The sequence below is a fragment of the Otolemur garnettii genome, unplaced genomic scaffold (assembly GCF_000181295.1).
Source record: "Otolemur garnettii isolate 467f Iridium unplaced genomic scaffold, OtoGar3 scaffold00010, whole genome shotgun sequence".
NCBI lineage: Eukaryota > Metazoa > Chordata > Mammalia > Primates > Galagidae > Otolemur > Otolemur garnettii.
Window position 1 is genome coordinate 23,442,758 of NW_003852405.1, and position 17,632 is coordinate 23,460,389.

A 17,632-nucleotide genomic window follows, 5' to 3' on the forward strand; every position below is an offset into this window, starting at 1 on the left:
GCCTCAGGCAGACTGTGAGAACCTAAGGATAGAAAAATGTCTCAGCTCTAATCACCTTTCCACTGCAGGGCAAAACAAAGCATTACTAAAGTTTCCTGTACTCCATGATCTCTGCAATTGAATTAATCTGGAATGCTTTGTTGAACCTACTTCCTATACCATACTGTCTATTCCCCAGAGAAATTATCTCTGCAGGGGGCTAAATTATGATACTCTACAATAGGGACTCTTTTTTTTTTTGAGACCAAATCTCACTCTGTTGACCTGGGTAGAGTGCCACGGAGTCATAGTTCACAACAACCTCAAACACTTAGGCTCAAGTAATCCTGACTCACCCTACAGGCACCTGCCATAATGCCCAGCTAATTTTCTTATTTTTAGTAGAGACAGATTCTTGCTCAGGCTGGCCTTGAACACCTAAGCTCAGGTGATCCACCTGTCTGGGTCTCCCAGAGTGCTGGGATTACAGGTGGGAGCCACCAGGACCAGACTGGCATAAAATACGTAGGGACTATTAACTTGAGGAGGAGGCAGAGGGAATTCAGAGTCCATCAGTTTTCTGCAAAGTTGTGGCTGTGGGAATAAGAGCCTTTGTCTGGAGACAAGGTCAGTCTCTCATTAGAATTTCAAAAACAGTTATACCCCCCCAACTGGCCTCCAGCAAACAAGAAATCTTTGGCTAAAATGATTCCTAGAGTTGGTTGTTGGGCGAGGGTCAGAGGAGAATGAAATCTCCCCGGATGACTCCCTTTATAAAGAAGGCAAGTCAGTCCACATGTAGCTCTATATATTTTCTCCATCAAAAGCTTAGGTTATTTTTAAAAGATTTAATTTCTCTTCCTAGCGTCCAAGGGACTTTAATCCTTAATCTTAGCTGAAGAAGCAACAGAGAGATCCAAGCTACACGGGGCATAAACTGAAGCAATGCTTTATTGCAGCCACAAAGCACCAATTCAACGAGGCGTTGACACACAGGGATTCAACAAATGTCTCTTTGAACAGAGATGTAGCAAGCCCACTTTTTCAAAGTTCTTAAAAACAGGTACTCAAACCAAGAATCAAAGAAAGCATGGGACAATTAAAAAAATATTACACCATCGTGAGGGAATATATATAAAAATATTCTGTACTAGTTACAAGGCTTTTTGATCTATAGCTCTCAACAAATTTCTCCAGAAACAAATTATTATAAATACAAACCATAAAGTCAAAAAAGAAAAAAAAAATACTTTCTCCAGAAACAAAGAACCAATCTATGCAGAAAATACCATTCCCCCCACCCCCCCCGTGAAAGCGAGTTGACTATGGATGGATAGCCCCAGTGCACAATGGAGTTTCTCTCCCCAGAGCCACGATTCTGCTCCTGAAGGGGCCATGGTGCACGTTCATCTCAAACATTATAGCAAATCCCAATAAAACCTTAATAAGGTCAAGTGGAGGACCCTCTATAAAAAGGGTGTCGGCAATTCTATCCAAGTACCACAAGCTCCAAGGAGCAGAGGAATTCAAGGAAGACGGCAAGCCCTTGGTCTTTTCTCTTCCCTCCCCAAGCTTTCTTATTGTTACTCTTCCTAAGCCTGAACCAAAAGACGCTTATTTCATTCCTTATTTTTCTTTTAAAGGATTTTTGGAATGTAATCTATGAAGAAAGAAAGAGAATCCTTATGGTTTCAAAGCCTTTGTGGGGAGGAGTGTCTAGTCGTGTCCAAGAACATTCTATTTGACAAGACTCCAAAAGGAAAACCACCCCCGTGCATGTCTTGTCCTTGTGCCTCCGGGCTGAATTCAGGTCAGCCAATGAATTGCCTAGTCTATCCAATAGGATAACGTTGGATTGAAATTCTTTACATATACACATGTATGTATTCTGTTTACAAAGTTTCATCACATGAAACCAAATTATGTCATTATGTTATTTTTTGAGATCTAAGACCCCAACTGGATTGTACTATGAAGAGTTGTTCTTCAAATGCTTTGTCTGCAGAGGTTTTACGTGATACTCGTAGATTTTCAGAGCAGGTCCCAATTTCAACTGAAGTCCTGTCAACACATCGTTTCTCGTCATCAATAGCAAGGATTTCCCATCAATTTCCTATAAGGGAAGCAGAGGATAAAGCCACATGAGTCCAAAAGCTCGAGGAGACTGAAGCCAAAGAGGAAGTTCGATAAAAGTCAGACCACTGCTCCCAAGAGAAAAACGCTGCTTTTTTCAGTAGTGCCAAAATGGAAAATAAAATGCAATCTTCTGTTTTTATCTTCCAGCTTCTACTTATATTTTGGGATTGAACACAATCCATAGCTGAGCTTGTTTTCAAGATCATATCACAAACAATGCCTGTTATAAAAACCAACGGCAGGCTTAGAGCGTGTACCCTTAGGGTCAGAGATGTTGCTTCTGAAAGGAATAATGTACAAAATATATTAAAGTTTATGCAGGGTTTTCTGTGTACTTAATTCCTAAAACAACTCTATAAATTAGAAGAGGCAGAAATTATCTTTATTTTATAGGCAAACCAAGGATCAAACAAGAAGTTAACCTAAGATGAAGAAGTTAGGAAAGGGGGAATAGGATTTCATCTACCTACAGCCAAAGCCAATGTTCTCTTCATAATCCCCCTTCTCTTGACATTTAAATATATGTTTTGTAGACAGTCCAATGAGGACTAGAATCTTAGGTCTCTGAAAGTCTTGCCAGTCATAACGGGTGTCAGAAAAATGACTCATCCTCTGGGAGACTCTTTTCTGTCCTTTAAAGGAGAATCATCCTGTCTGAAGCTGAAAATCAACTTCTCCTGTCATGCTGAGGGCCTCTACCACCCTCACTCTTGACAGAGCCTCAAAATTCCGAAGAAGGTGGTAAGGGGCAGCCCCCCAGCCTCCCGCCCCCTTAAATCCCTTTCCTGTTCTGCTCGGAGTCCACTCCCTAGCCCTTTCAGACATACGATCAGGTGTACTTAACTCTAGGTACTGTAGAGACTTGGAAGCTTTGGGGTGAAATAAAATGGGCCTCGGTAAACTTGACCAAGACCCCAAATAAATAAAGTGGTGTGAAACTTTCGGAAACACTGACAAGAAGGCTGCATGCTACCTTATTTTTGTTATTGTTCATTGTGAAAACCTTAGGTCTCTTAAGAACCTGAGCTGTGTCTCAGGAGACTTGGGTTCAAGAGACGGCCCAGCTCAGCACAGCTGGTCAATCTTGAGGATTCTGCTCATGGCCGTGCTCACTTCTCCTGGCCAGGTCCGTGTGGGGGTGGATGTTCCCTGGTTCTTGGCTCCCAGAGTGAGTGCTGGTGCTGATTTGAGCCAATGATGGAGTGACCACAAATACAAAGCATTTTCCCATAAACAGGCTATTACAGCAAAAAGAAAGAAAGGATACAAAGTGAAAGGCAGAAGGAAGTTACACAGAATGACACAAAGTGAAATTCGTTCCAGAGAGAGAGGAACAGGTCAGTCTCCAGGAACGGAGAGAGTCTGAGCACACGGCTGCCTTTTATAAGCTCATTCGTTTATCCTGCCTTCCTCCTGGCAGGATTGGTTATTTTTTCCTGCCTTGGGATGACTGACAGGCTGGGGTTATATAACAGATTATATCACAGGTTTAATTAGATGGTAATGAGAGTTAGGTCATTACAGGTCACTGGGAAGTTCTAACTATATATGTTCCCACCAGGGAACAGTGCCTACCTGCATTTTGGTTCCGAGTTACAACTTGGCTCCTCCTCTCCACTCTCAGCCATCTCTTTGCTACCTGTTTACCCTCCACCAGACCTAACACCCTTCACCAGTGACCAACAGACAAGGGGGCACAACCGCAGTTATATAAACCTGTGACTCCCCCATACACCGTCCCCAGGGAGATGTTCCCCCAAACTCTCTCTCTGCACCTGGCCAGGCCCTGAGGACAAAGCGCTCTGCACGCCTGAGAGTGTGAGAGGAACAGCATCAGGCTAGGGCTGAAGGACACCTATTCGGTGACCTCGGGCAAGAATCCTGGGTGGAGTCCCTGAGTCACACAATCACTTGTCATCATCCCTTCCATCATTCTCGACAGGACCAGGGTCCTCAGTTCACTTATCAGCGACCTCACAGAACGAGATATTTCTTCTAACTGCTCTACTGTGTTTCTGAGTTTTGGAAGCCTTTATTTTTTTTTTTAGCGACTAGAAAATGAAATGTCTCATGTTAACTTGTGAGCGACAACTATTCAAAACCGTAATATATAAAAAGGCAGTTGGTGGATAGGGCAAGAGCAGAAAATTATTTAAGGACATAGGAACTGATTCTGTAATCCTAAAGGTTTTTTTTTTCTTTTTTTCTGTTTAGGCAAGTAGGAATCCTCAAGATTGGTCTTTGGTAAAACCTGTAAGTTTTGGAGTCAGCAGAGAAGCTTCTGGCACCTGGCGAGCACAGTGGCAGTGCTAGAGACCTGCATGCAGCAGTATCAGAGGAGCGTGCACGTCGGTCCCCTCCGAGCTGGCGAGCTGGCGCCCTGCTCTGCACCCGGAGCCCAGCACTGACTCAGCCCCACAGGCTGCACAGCCCCTCCAGCTCCCATCTCCCCGGGCTGGGACTTGCTCACACTCGACTTGCTACATAGTTGAAACAGACCGTCAGGAAGAGATAACACTGCTATTTCTATGCAAGAAAACTTCCTTTGCTAACTCAAAGTGAATTTTTAAAAAACCTTTGCTGGCAAAAAAAAAAAAAGAGTCCTTCTACAACTCAGCATTCTGTCAAAAGCCAAGTATGTCTGTGAAAAATGCTGAAATTCGGATTTTCCTTAAGACAAAATGGAAAAATCATGTTTTCCTGCTCCAATGTGATTTCCCCTTTGTTCAGCAGACAGGCTGCAGTTTACCTCAAACCAGGGGTTGGTGCGAGAAAGCGCCATCTGGAAATCCTCATTTAGAAACGTTGAAATGAATATACACACACACAGCAAGACTCTCCTCCGAGACTGTGACCAGGGCGGCTCCAGTGACAGGAAGGTGGGCACAACACCGTGGGAACGGAGCCTCGGGTCAGCTGGGCGCTGATCCACAACTCACTGCGTGACCCTGGGGGAGGGACTTCACCCCCTCCAGCCTCAGTTGCCTCACATGTAAACTGGAAATGACCCCTTGCAGGTCTTTGGAGATCAGAAGCGATTGATGTAAGCACCTAGCACAGTGCCTGCCATGTCCTTGGTGACTACTAAGTGTAAATTTATAGGCTTTGGAAGAAACGAGATGCATTCTGGTTCCAAATCCACCTCTGCTTCCTTACTGCAAGTGTGCTACCCATTGCCAGAGGGATGGAGGCAATATTCGTGCTCCGTTCAGAAAATTTACTGAGATGAAAAACTTCAGAGACTATGAAAAACACACTTGTCTCATAAAAACTGCACACACAGGAAAGTTCTAAGAAAGCTAATAATTTGTTACATAACTTCTGTGTTTGTGATGCAAATGAACTTGACCATCAGCATGGTATACTGGAATGAACTTAGGAGGAGAAACTCAAAGACGGGGCTCCTAAGGCAGACTCCATCAGGAAATTTCCAACAGGGAACAACTCCTTTGGATGCTAGTCTGTTTATTATAATAATATAAATTGAAGGGGCTGGAGTGTGACCAGCTCCCGCTGAACAAAACAAAGCAAAACAAACCCAAGATTTTGCATGTACATCATGATTAAAGCCAAACAAAGAGATAATTTGCATCTTGGGGATTCTGTGTTCACAGATTATCATCTTTTAGCTTCAGTGAAACTTTTTACATTGACTCTGTCTTCATGTAAATGTAACCTTCATGTTTCAGTTGGGCAATACAATTCAAAATGTTTGCATACTTAATAAGTTCCAGCAAGTACTCAAGCATTGAAGAAAGGTTCAGAGATGATAGATTTACATTTCCAAGGAGGGCAAGACCCTAGATTTAAAAACAGATGAGTAGGATCCACAGATGTTACAGCTCAGTAGATAAGCATATTGCTTATTAGGTGGGGCCTGGGACCTGTTACTTAATCTTTCTAAGCTTCATTTTCTTATCTATTTTATATGGAGGGCGGGGGTTAGCTACTGTATTTCACTACTAAAAGGACCACTGAAATACCACATGCAATGCAGAATTCCTGATATCTACTGAGCACTCAATAAATGCTACCAGAGGCAGGAGGATCACTTGAGCCCAGAAGTTCAAGGCCAGCCTGGGCAACATAGTAAGACTCTGTCTCTAAAAACTAATTTGAAAAACAATAAAATAAAATAAATGAGTATATAAAGAGTTTAACCAATTTACTTTTCACTCTTTCTCTCTGCTAGCATTCATCGATACCTAGGCAACTCTTTGAATTCAGCCTAACTATGTTATGGTTCATGGGTAATGTATAGGAAGAAAGAAGATGAGATGGGAAGAGAAACAGCCAAGAGAAAGCAGCTAGGAAACGAGAAGGAACAGCACCAGGAAAGAGGCAGCAGGGTGGGGGCTGTAGGGTAGGGCAGGAAGAAAGTCCAAGAGAAGTCAATGGTATTTATGAAGGTGGGGGCTCTCAGCTGACCCAGAAGGCCCTAACTGTGATGGTCTCCACTGTCACACAGATTTTGGAAAATGCTCAGGAAAGCAGGCAGAGAGATTTTATGCCTTATTGAAAATGATGAGTTAGTAATTTCTCTATTATTTTGCTATAAAGACCAACCATCCTTCTATGTCCCAGACAGTGTGTTAGGGAAAGGCTCAACTTCGAAAGGGAAGATTCGGGCTGGAAGCTCTACTCTGCTACCTAGTAGTTTCTGGCCCATTTTCCCTCTCCTCTGTGAAGGGAGAGGTTTGAACTAAGTTGACCTCTGTCCATCCCAGTTCAAAACACTCTCAGATTCCCATCACTGTGCCTTTGGTAGCACTGAGACACCCCAGCCTCATGTGAACGTCTCCCCGTTAAAGAACACAACAAGAACTCCTTACCGATGCTGCTTAGGAAGCTGACTAAACAGTCTTTGTTTCTCCACTTCAGTCCTCCTCCTTACGTTTTCTACCACTTTCTTTGTAACAACTCTCTTGCCATTCACTATCTGGCTGCAAGTGGTGACCAGTTTGAAGTTTCCCATTCCACTGCTTACGAAGGGTACAAATGTCGCAGGTGTGGGGGGAGCTGATCTGGAGCCCAGAGATACAAAGGTGGAAAATCCTGTGTCCAATATGGGAGTCACGTCAAAGAGGGAGGAGCAGAATCTCCTGGCCCGACCCGTGCGGCCAGTGGAAAAATAATCTCCTGAGAGGAGGTCAACATCGTCTAAGACATCCTGGAAGGCTCGGCGCGGCTTCTCAAAGCACGTTTCCTCTCCCAGATGCTTTCTGTCCCTGCCATCTCCTCTGTTTTTCCGTGTGGCGTGGTTCTCTCTGGACTTATCATAGTCACTCCTCTTCTGGGCATCACACAAGACTTCATAGGCCTCTGCTACTTGTTTGAATTTCTCCTCAGCTGCCTCCCTGTTCCCTGGGTTCTTGTCTGGATGGACCTGTAGAGCCAACTTGTGATAAGCCTTCTTAATATCAGAGGAGGAAGCACTCTGAGACACCCCTAGTACTTTGTAGTAATTTACCATGTTTCTTTAAACAGCCTTTCCCCAACAGGGTAAGAGTATTATAAATTTCATATAAGGTTGGAAAGGAAGATGGTCAATTCTTTGAGGTTACACCAAAACCCTTTGAATCTTATCACATGGCTTGTAGGACAAAGCCTCTTTAGGGGGAGGGAGAAACTGCCCTTCGAGGTATGGCCCGCCACGCCCCTCCCCCACGCCTGCATGTGCAGCTCATTGTGGGTGGAGTGACTGTGAGCTCAACATTCTAGCCAATGGCTGCGCTTGACTCACATTCATATTGGTGGGAAATTGAGGGTGGATATTATGCATGCTGCAGAGGCTTCATTTTATTTAAAGATTAACACTGAGCAGTTGTTAACTGAGAGAAGTTAACAGAAGAGTGTGGTTCTAAAGTCCAGATCTCATTTGTTAATGGACCAGCCACAAGCAAAATGGGGCTTATACTTAGAAAAAACACAAAGTCCACCCTGGCTCCTCGTGAGGGCTAATGCTTTCAGTGAATTCAGGGGCATCTCCCAGTGTTATTTTTCATATTTGTTGCTGGCACAAAGTGGGTGATAAAGAGGCTATATTACAACAAAACAATTGTATGATGTACACATTTCTGATGAAGGAAAATGAATAAAACTCATTTCATCAGATGAAGAAATGGGGCACAGAGATCGATCGAGGCAGATTCAAGAAAGGACAGATATAGCAGAGGTTAACATATTGCTTGTTTAAACAGTCCAAGGTCATCTTCAGCCAACAGCTTTCAAGATCATCTGGGTGTAGACATCAAGCTAGTGCAAGGAAGAGGGTCCGGGATGAGCCCTGTAGGTGGTTTTACCCGCCAGGCCTGAAGCAGGTGTGCATCAGCTCTGCACATCTCCTTGGCCAGAGCTGAGTCACATGGCCAGACCAACTCACAAGGAAGCCCAGGAAATGTGCAGTTGTCTATCCTGGAGCAGTTGGCAGCTCCTGCTACACCCAGCTGTTAAAGCCATCTCTTAAAGCATCTGCTGTTTAGACGCTGCTCCTTAGTTTAGCTCTGAAGACCAGAGATCAATTTCAAAAAGTCCAAGAGTAAAAGATCATCTGAAGAAGACTTACCTGACAATATACAAGAGATCTTCACTCCCAAACAATAAATTAACCTCTGCTATGATTAAGCTATTATACATGTTTTTATCTACTTATGGTGGCAGGTCTGTAATTTCACCTTCACTTTTTGAACATACTCCTATAATGTCATAATGTCAGCAACCAGAAAAGAACTTCCTCTGCAACGCTCAAGCCCAGTAGCCAGTTCTATCTCTAACTCCCATTAAACCCACTCTTTCATTTCAGCTCCACTTTCCCAAGCATTATGAGTGCCCTTCAGACTCCTCTTTTATACCAAGTCTGAAGCACATGGTTGACCATAGAGCCGTTCTTTCACTAGCCCTCTAAAACAGCCCTCGTATGCCATTAGCCTTCCACTGTGCCCTTCCCACCAGCACCCGTCCAGGAGCAGCCTAGCTTCCCTTAACTCCTATACCTGGTGCAGACAGAAAAAAATCAAGAAACCATGAAGATAAAGCACTATGCATTTGCACAGTGCCCATCTCAGCTGGCTCAATAGAATACTTCAGCAGTTCTTTTATTTACTGGGTTATTTATTGGTCATAACCCCCTTCCCCTCCACGTGGTAGCCCTTCTTAACCTTCACTGTCCTCTAGTTTCCCACTAAACCTCTACCTCTCTCTGTGCACTTTAAGCAGAGGAACTTGCTTCTTGTTAAGCAAAAGAAATAGAGGTTCTCAGGAACTCCCTGAATGTCCCTGAAGACAAGGAGTGTTAGGCAGGGCTCTCTGGAGAAACTGCCCAATAGGATATTGGGGAGCTATGACTGAGTTGCGAGCTGGAAGCCAGGACAGCCAGCAGTGGAACTCAGTCCCAGTCCAAAGACCTGGGAACGGGAGGGTAGGCGTGTTGGTGGGGTAAGTTCTGGTCAGGGGTGAAGACTGAAGAACCAGGAGCTCTGATGTCCAAGGGCAGAAGAAGACGGATGTCTCAGCTCACAGAGAGAGAGGGTAATTCACAATTCCCCTTTCCTCCACCTTTCTGTCCTAGTCAGGCAAACGTGGGATCAGAGGATCAGATGATGCCCACCCACACTGGTGAGGGTGGATCCTCTTTACTCGGGCTGCTGATTCAAATGCTAATCTTCCCCACAAACACCCTCACAGACTCACCGCTGGTAAGTAAAGTTTTACCAGCTATCCAGGCACCCCTTTGTCTGGTCAAGCTGACACTCATGAGGGCAGTCACAGACACATCTGCACACTTCCCACCTATGCCCCCAACTCAGAGGAAGAGATCTTGGTTGTGCTCAGTTCTAATTCCTTCGTATTTTTTAAAAATAAAATGCTTGAATTTTGCACTGCCTTAATTGATCCATCATGTATATTATGGCTGATGTTACATTATTAAAGTTTTATTGTGATAAAATGCATATGGAACAAAATAAGCCATTTTAACCATTTTTAAGAATATAATAGCACTGATTACACCTTTAACACATCACCCAAACAGCAACTCTATACTCATTAATTAGTAACTCCTCCTCCCCCAGCCTCTGGATGAGGGTAATCACACATTCGTCTGGCCTCCTTCACTCACATGTCTTCAAGGTTCATCCATGTTGTAGCGTATCATGTGTCAGAATTTAATTATTTTTTTTAATGGCTGGACAATAATCCATTTTACATACAGGCCACATTTTGCTGATCTATTCATCAGTTTGTGGACACTTAGATTGTTTGCACATTTGGTTATTGTGAAGGATCCTGCAGTAACCGCTGCACAAGGACAAATATCTGTTCGAGTCCCTCCTTTTAAGTCTGTCGGGTGGCAGTTTTGGGTCATACCATAATTCAGTGGCTACTAACTTTTGAAGGACTGCCAGATCGTCTTCCACAGCCCTGCACAAGGGTCCGATTCCTCTGCATCCTCGCCTCTCTGTGCTCCTCTGATCTCGTCCCTTTCCATATCCTCAGGGAGTTTGCTTCCTCTAACTGGCCTCAATTTCTTGCAGTTTCAATCTGGCTGGTTCTCTTGGCTGCATTCCTGCTTGTCAGTCCATTTGGGTTATCCTCTCCTGGAAAGAGTCTTCGTGCTCATATGACCCGGGAGCTGTGGCCTCTCCTGCCCTGGCCTGCCCACTTCTTACCTCCTTCCACACGCCTACCCCAATTCCACTGGAAAACCATCACTTCCAGACCCCAACATTTTGAAGTGTATGACCTTAATGATCATTTTTCTTGAGACCTAGAATTGAGGGTTCAGTTCTGTGGCTACAGCAGAGAGGGAGGCTGGACAAATCTTTGCCCTCCATTGGTAAAGACTGACTTCATTCTTTCGGCCTTCTCCTCCATTCTGTCTCTGTCAGTCACCTCCTCTCCTTTTCACTGTTCCAGCAGCTCTCCTGCTTTTGGCCTCTGTGTCCCCCAAGCCACTCTCGTCATTGCCACTAGATCCATCTTTGGGAAGTGCAACTCTCATCTGGGCACTCCCCACTGATGCCTGTCAGGTGGCACCTCTCTCCTGCCAGGTGAACCCAATTCTGTGACCTGGCCTCATGTACCTTCCCGTCAGTCCCTGCCCCACACCTCCCAGTCCAAAGCCCTTGCATTTCCTGAGATAAACCATGTTGTTTCACATCACCACACTTTTGTATTTGAGCCTCCTTCTGCCTGGACTCATCTGTGCTTTTCTCCCATGGTTCTCACACTCGTTATGGTTTAGAGTGGCTTTATTAAGGGAAAATAATGCTCATGATAATAACAGGCATTATTTTACTTTAAACGTTTTATGTTTAACACGTGTTAGAAAAAGCTCTCATGACTATAAAAAACAACTGACCAAGTAAATAAGCGCAACAAAGACCACATACCTGGCTGTCTAATTTCAAATGAATTATTTAAACAATCATCTGGGTACTTTAATTTTATTTTGTTTTTTTGCAGTTTTCGGCCAGGGCTGGGTTTGAACCCACCACCTCCAGCATACAGGGCAGGCACGCCCTATTCCTTTGAGCCACAGGCACCCCCCCCCAAATCTGGGTACTTTTTTGGGAGGGTACTTTAGTTTATAGAAATCTTTGTTTCAATCAAAAATTCAAAAGGTTCTTTCCTTATCAGTTTTGCTTTCAATTCTCTTGGCTACTTTCCTGTTGTTAGCATCACTCATTTGTTTGTTATTTAAACTCTTTTCTAAGTGTCTATGGCCTGAAAGAACACATCAGCAGTGTATAAATTGCCACTTCCCCTGTTTATTATGCTATAAAATATTTTAAGCTTTTCAATAGCTTCAATTGTTAAGAAATACCAAATGTCAAAGCACCTTGAATATGTTTCAGTGCTTGGTGTTATGAAATGCTGATAAAGAAATTAAAATTATTTCCAATTTGTAGGGTTTGAATGGGTCTAGTTCAGAGCTGGATTTACCACGAAGCTAATGAAGCTTACGTTTATTTTGTAATTTTTTTTTTCCTCCACAAAAGACTCTTAGAATTGTGCGTAGTTCAGGCCCTGCAAAACCTGGATTCTGTCCATGGACTAATTAGAAATATACGCGTAGAATCACCGCAGCTGAATCCAATCTAGCTGTGATTCAGGACACTATGCCCTGGGTCACTCTGATTCACCTCCCAATTTTACCGCTCCATTTCGAGGAGTGTTCCTGGACAATCTGTAGCAATAAGAAAAGTTTATTTATCCTTATTAATTTCAGTGGCTTCAGAAATTTATGAAAAGTTAGCAGTAAAGCAACTAAAAGGAAACGCTAACCTTTGTGTTTCAAATCAATGACTTAAACAACCAACTGGCCATTTCGGAGTAAAATACTATCCTTATTCATGTGGCTTGGGGAAAGTGAGAAGGAAGGAAGGTAAAACTGATTTGTCTTGAGTTGCAGATTAATTTGTCATGATACCCTGAGACAAAAATTATCTCAGAGATACATATTGTTCTAGAAATAAAATCACTGATGTCATTCACTCAAAAGTTCGAGAAACCTGAAAACTACGAACCATGTGCCCTTGATTGAATGGCAGAGACCTCTCTCTTCCACCTTGTACGTTCTGAGTACGTGAGTCCAATAGATAAAGACACAGAAACGAAGTGACCAAACACAACAGGCACAGTGTCTTTGTGACTTGTAATTAGGGTTCACTTTGAGTGGGGAAGTTACACTAGATCACCAGAGTTCCTGAACGGGCAAAGCTGTTTATAGGGAGAGGCGGCTCTTTTAGCTTTCAGAGTTCAACGAAGTAAACCTTAGTTCAGGAATGCCCAACCTTTCTTCTTTTCTGTCACACATTGGGAGAATAAGAGTTGCTTTGAGCCCTTAGTAAACACACAAACACTAATGAAAGCTGATTAGCAAAAAAAAAAAAAGGGCCGTGCACACTTTTTAGGATATCCAACACCATAGATAAGCAAAAAAAAAAAAGTCCCCACAAAATCAGCATGCAGGCCTCTCCTGCCTTAGCCTAACTGTTCTCTGTGATAAAGGGCGAGATGCTTGTGAATGAGCTTAGTCAAAATGGTCTTTCTTGAAAACCAAAGCGCTTAGGAATTTCTGAGGTACCTCTGACTCTCAAAAACCATGCGACCAACATCCATGGGAAAGTGACAATGTTTTCATCATCTGTTCACCAAAATCCACCTCAAATGTCTCAAATGGTTCTGTGCCCTGCCCTGTGCATGTAAAGCACACCTCGTAAAGACCGACTCCACGATTATACCTTTTCACCCTCAAAGCAGAATTTGAGCAACATTCTGTTTGTTTAACTCAACATTCACTTTATAGAAATTCTAGAAATCCCTTTGGAAGCCTTAGAAAGGTACGCTTTCCAGGACCACCCCGTGACCTTGAGTCGACTAGGAGAAAATAAATCAGGGGTCATTTCTCTCACCCATTCCCGTGACCACAGCTTGAAAGGTTTGTGTGAGAAGGCGCCTGGGAAAGCAGCCACCAGGCCACAGTGACTGTGGGACTGTGGCACTGATCACGGACTTCTCCGTGGAGGTCTCCAGGGCCTCCTGCTCTTAGGGGCCAGTGAACCCTTAGGAGCACTGCGCTGAGTCCAGTGGGACACTCTCCACCTGGTGAACCCTCGCTGCCCTAACAATGCAAAGCACGCACCCCCATGAGGGCCTGGCCAGGACAGCAGCACAGCCCAGGACACCCCATGCTACTGACACAGGGACTCGGGTTCCCATCAAGAGCTCTTCCAGCTTGTGATCGTGGCTAACACAGAAAGCTCCAAAGAGAACAGCCAGCAGAAAATCTGATGCAGAGGACCGCACCAGGGAAAACTGAATAGAGAAAACTGTGAGGTGGCAGCAGGATGCCAACACAGGGAAAGGAGGGTAGGCGACAATCACCAGCTTCATCTGGCTGCCTCGCCATACCACCGGGACACAGCACACTATTGCTGCCCTGGGCCTGACATCTTCCAAGGGGCTGTGCTGCTACGAGGCCCCATCTGAGTCTGGTTGCTACAGCAACACGGTATCTAGTGATGCACGGTATACCGGCTGGCCTCTGTCACCACGAAGTCACCATGAACACAGACACTCTCTTGAATGTCAGCCCATCCAGTGGTGGACATTTTTGGCATTAACGTTAGGATCTTATTCAGTCTGAGCTGATATAACAGGCTACCACAGACTGGGCAGCATACAACAGAATTTATTCCCTCAGTTCTGAAGGCAGGAAGGCCAAGATTAGGCTGCCAGCATGGGTAGGTCCTGGCAGGGGCTCTCTTTCTGGCTTGGAAAAGGCCACCTTCCTGCTGTGTCCTGGCAGAGCAAGCTCTTTGGGGTCAGTTCCTTTTCTAGAAGGGCACTAACCCTGCCATGGGGCTCTACTCTTATGACCTCATCTAAGCCTAACAATCTCCCAAAGGCCCACTCCCTAACACCCTCACTCTGGGGGTTAGGCTTCCAACATGAGTTTTGGGGGACACAAACATTCCGTCCACAACCGTCAGCCATGAAACAAGAAGTTCCCCACATCACGGGCAACCTTGCCCCTTTTTGGACCTGTCCTTCTCCAAGGCAGTTTAAGGGATGCTCGCTGTCCCTGCCCTGTTCCTGTCAAATGTCAGGGCAGAGCCCTCCCTGAGGAGGCTGGTAGATGCAGCCATATGCTGTTCTTACTGTTTCTCAGCTGCTGTGACCTAAAGATGCTCCTGGAAGGGCTGCATGTTTGAGCTGGAGGGAACCTGCAGACTTCCCATCAGGAGTCACTTGGTGGGTGAGTACTGACGGCTTGAGGTTCACTGCCAGGAAGGAGGTGAAATGCTGATGGCCTCTGCAGCATGATGATAGACGGGGCAGGTGAACAGGCCAGAGGCTCCCATCCCCAGTCCTCAGGAAAATCAGAGTGGCTACTTGTCTCAGCAGCCTCAGCCTGGCCAGTGAGTCCCTCCCTGGCCTCGACCTTCTTTATAACATGAGAAGAACGAGCACTTCAGAGCCAGAGAGAGATCTGGATCACTGCCAGAGGGCAGAATCTTCCCCTGGCCAGTCACCCTTCCATGAGCATGGAGGAGCTTCTGGACCAGGCTTGCAGAACTCCAGTCCTCTGAGAATTCGCTTCTCAGGCTCCCGAGCTGGCAGGCTCAGGGCAGTGGCAAGATGACACTCAACTCTCCCTTCAAGGATTTCTGAATGAAACATTTTGGGGAGAGTTTGTTCCTTGCTTCCCAGTGTTGCTGGTGCCAGAATGAGGTCATCCATGGAGAAAGGGCTTGCTTCTGGGCTAAGCTTGGAGCTGGCCAGTGCCATTTCTCAGGTCCTGCCCAGAATCTGGAAGACCCAGAGAGCACTATCCCTCCCCCACCAGTCTGGGCTGCTTGCCTCAGAGGCGTCTGAGCAAAAGCTTAACCTCAAAAGGGCTTTTGGTCAGCTGGGAATCTGGCCAAGAGACCTTTTAGCTAAGTACTTTTTTTGTTAACCTTTTACAATACTGTTTAATTTTAGAATTAAACTGCCACTGCAATGGACACTGTACCATTGAAAAAACAAAATACGTTCCAGCTGATCAGCGGCCTTCCACTTTCCAACCTGAGCTGTTGTTTTCCACCATCGGTTTATTATTAAAAATTTCAATTACAAAGAAAAATTGCCAGTTTTATAGCAAACACCATACTTCTCCCACCTAGATTCTACAATCAACATTTTCTATACTCTATCATGTATCTTCCATCTGGTCAACCCTCCACTTAACCTCTCATGCCGTATTTGTTGATGTATTTCAAAGGAAGTTGTATCAACAGTACATTCCCTGCCCCATCTTTCTGTGTACATATCATTGTTTTAATATATTTTATAGTTCTTCTCTCTCTTTTTCTTTTTTGAGACAGAGTCTCCCTTGTTGCCCCCGGTAGAGTGTTGTGGTGTCATATCTCACAGCAACCTCAGATTTTCGTTCAAGCGATTCTCTTGCCTCAGCCTCCCGAGTACCTGGGATTACCGGCGCCCGCCACAACGCCCAGCTATTTTCAGAGGCAAGGTCTCACTCTTGCTCAGGCTGGTCTCAAACTGTGAGCTCAAGCAATCCAACCACCTTGGCCTCCCAGAGGGCTGGGATTACAGGTGTGAGCCACCGTGCCCAGCCAGTTCTCTTTTTGAGTTAAAATTTATATGCTATGTAATTTATAAATCCTAATCATCTGCATATACCTTATCAAGATAGAGACCCCTATCACTATCCATAAAGTTCCCTCACACCCCTTCCCATTCATTCTCCCTCCCTCCCTACCGAATGGCAGCCACTGTTTTGATTGTTTTCTACCATTGATTCATTTTCTTGTTCTGAAACGTTGTCTAAATGGAACCATATGGTTGTGCAAGGCTTTTCTCACTCAGCATAATGTTTCTGAGACTCATCCAAACTGTTGTAAAGATCAGCAGCTCCCTCCTCCTATCACTGTGGAAGGTTCTATTGTGTAAACGGACTGACACTCGGGCGTCTATTCTCCCACCGATATACACCTGGCCTTCCAATGTTTGACCAGGGTGATTAAAGTTACTGAGGGCGATTTTGTACAAATCTTTTTATGGACATACACGTATGTTTTCATTTACCCTTGGAAAATACCCTGAGTGAAATCGCTGGACTGTGGGGTAGAAGTGGGAATATTTATTCTACATTCGCGTCAACAGCGGAAGAGAGTTCCAGTCGCTCTATGGCTTCGCGAACATTTGGCATTATCCATTTCTCTAGTGTTAGGTCTTCTGGTGGGTGTGAAGTGATTTAAGTTGCTATTTTGGCAAATTTTCTAAACTAGAAAAAAACACATACGAACAAGGATCAAGCGTGAAGGAAATGTTGCTTAAAGGAAGCCTAGAGACTGGCGGATGTGCCATTAGAAAAGGGACCTGAGCCCAACTCAGGCCATACAACCAATAGCTCGAGGGAATAAGAATGGCCGAAGGGATGGGGAGCAAGCAGACAGATGCATCTCCAGTGTCCAATTCTCCCAACTGTACTATAATATTAGAAAGGTGAATTTAGTGCTTAGAAAACTGCAGTTATCATTGACTGAGCATAGGCACTCCGTGCTTCCTGCAGACCTGGCCCACCCTGCAAAATGGAGCCAGGAAATCACCCAGACAACTGGGAACAACTGTGATCCTCCCACCTACTTTCCAATACTGACCCTGGACCTGAGGGAAGAGAATTAACAGTTTTGGAGCATCAACATGGTGCCAGGACCTATCCTGGGCACTCTGCACATCCTGCCTTTTGATGCCCACAATGACATCCCTACAGTTAGATAGTGACGGCCTCAAACTACAAGGGTAAAGCCAGAAACAAAGTAACTTGCTAGGATCACAGGGAGATAGAATAGAGAGATATAGTAACTTGCTTAGGGTCACTCAGAGAACAGAAAGACACAGTAAGTTGCCTGGGGTCACAGAGAGATATTACAGAGAGACAAAGTAAGTTGCCTGGAGTCACATGGAGATATTACAGAGAGACACAGTAACTTGCCTGGGGTCACAG

At 44.8% G+C, this 17,632-nt stretch overlaps 1 protein-coding gene across 1 annotated transcript in view; it reads right to left on the reverse strand.

The window, feature by feature from the left end:
- Positions 1-912: 912 nt before the first annotated feature.
- The window catches only part of SAMD13 (sterile alpha motif domain containing 13), a 37,085-nt gene continuing 20,365 nt past the window's right edge, over positions 913-17,632 (reverse strand). The window contains exon 3 of the mRNA XM_023509784.1: positions 913-2,092. Coding sequence (XP_023365552.1) covers positions 1,949-2,092 — 144 coding nt within the window. The 3' untranslated portion in view covers positions 913-1,948. The remainder of the gene's footprint in view (positions 2,093-17,632) is intronic.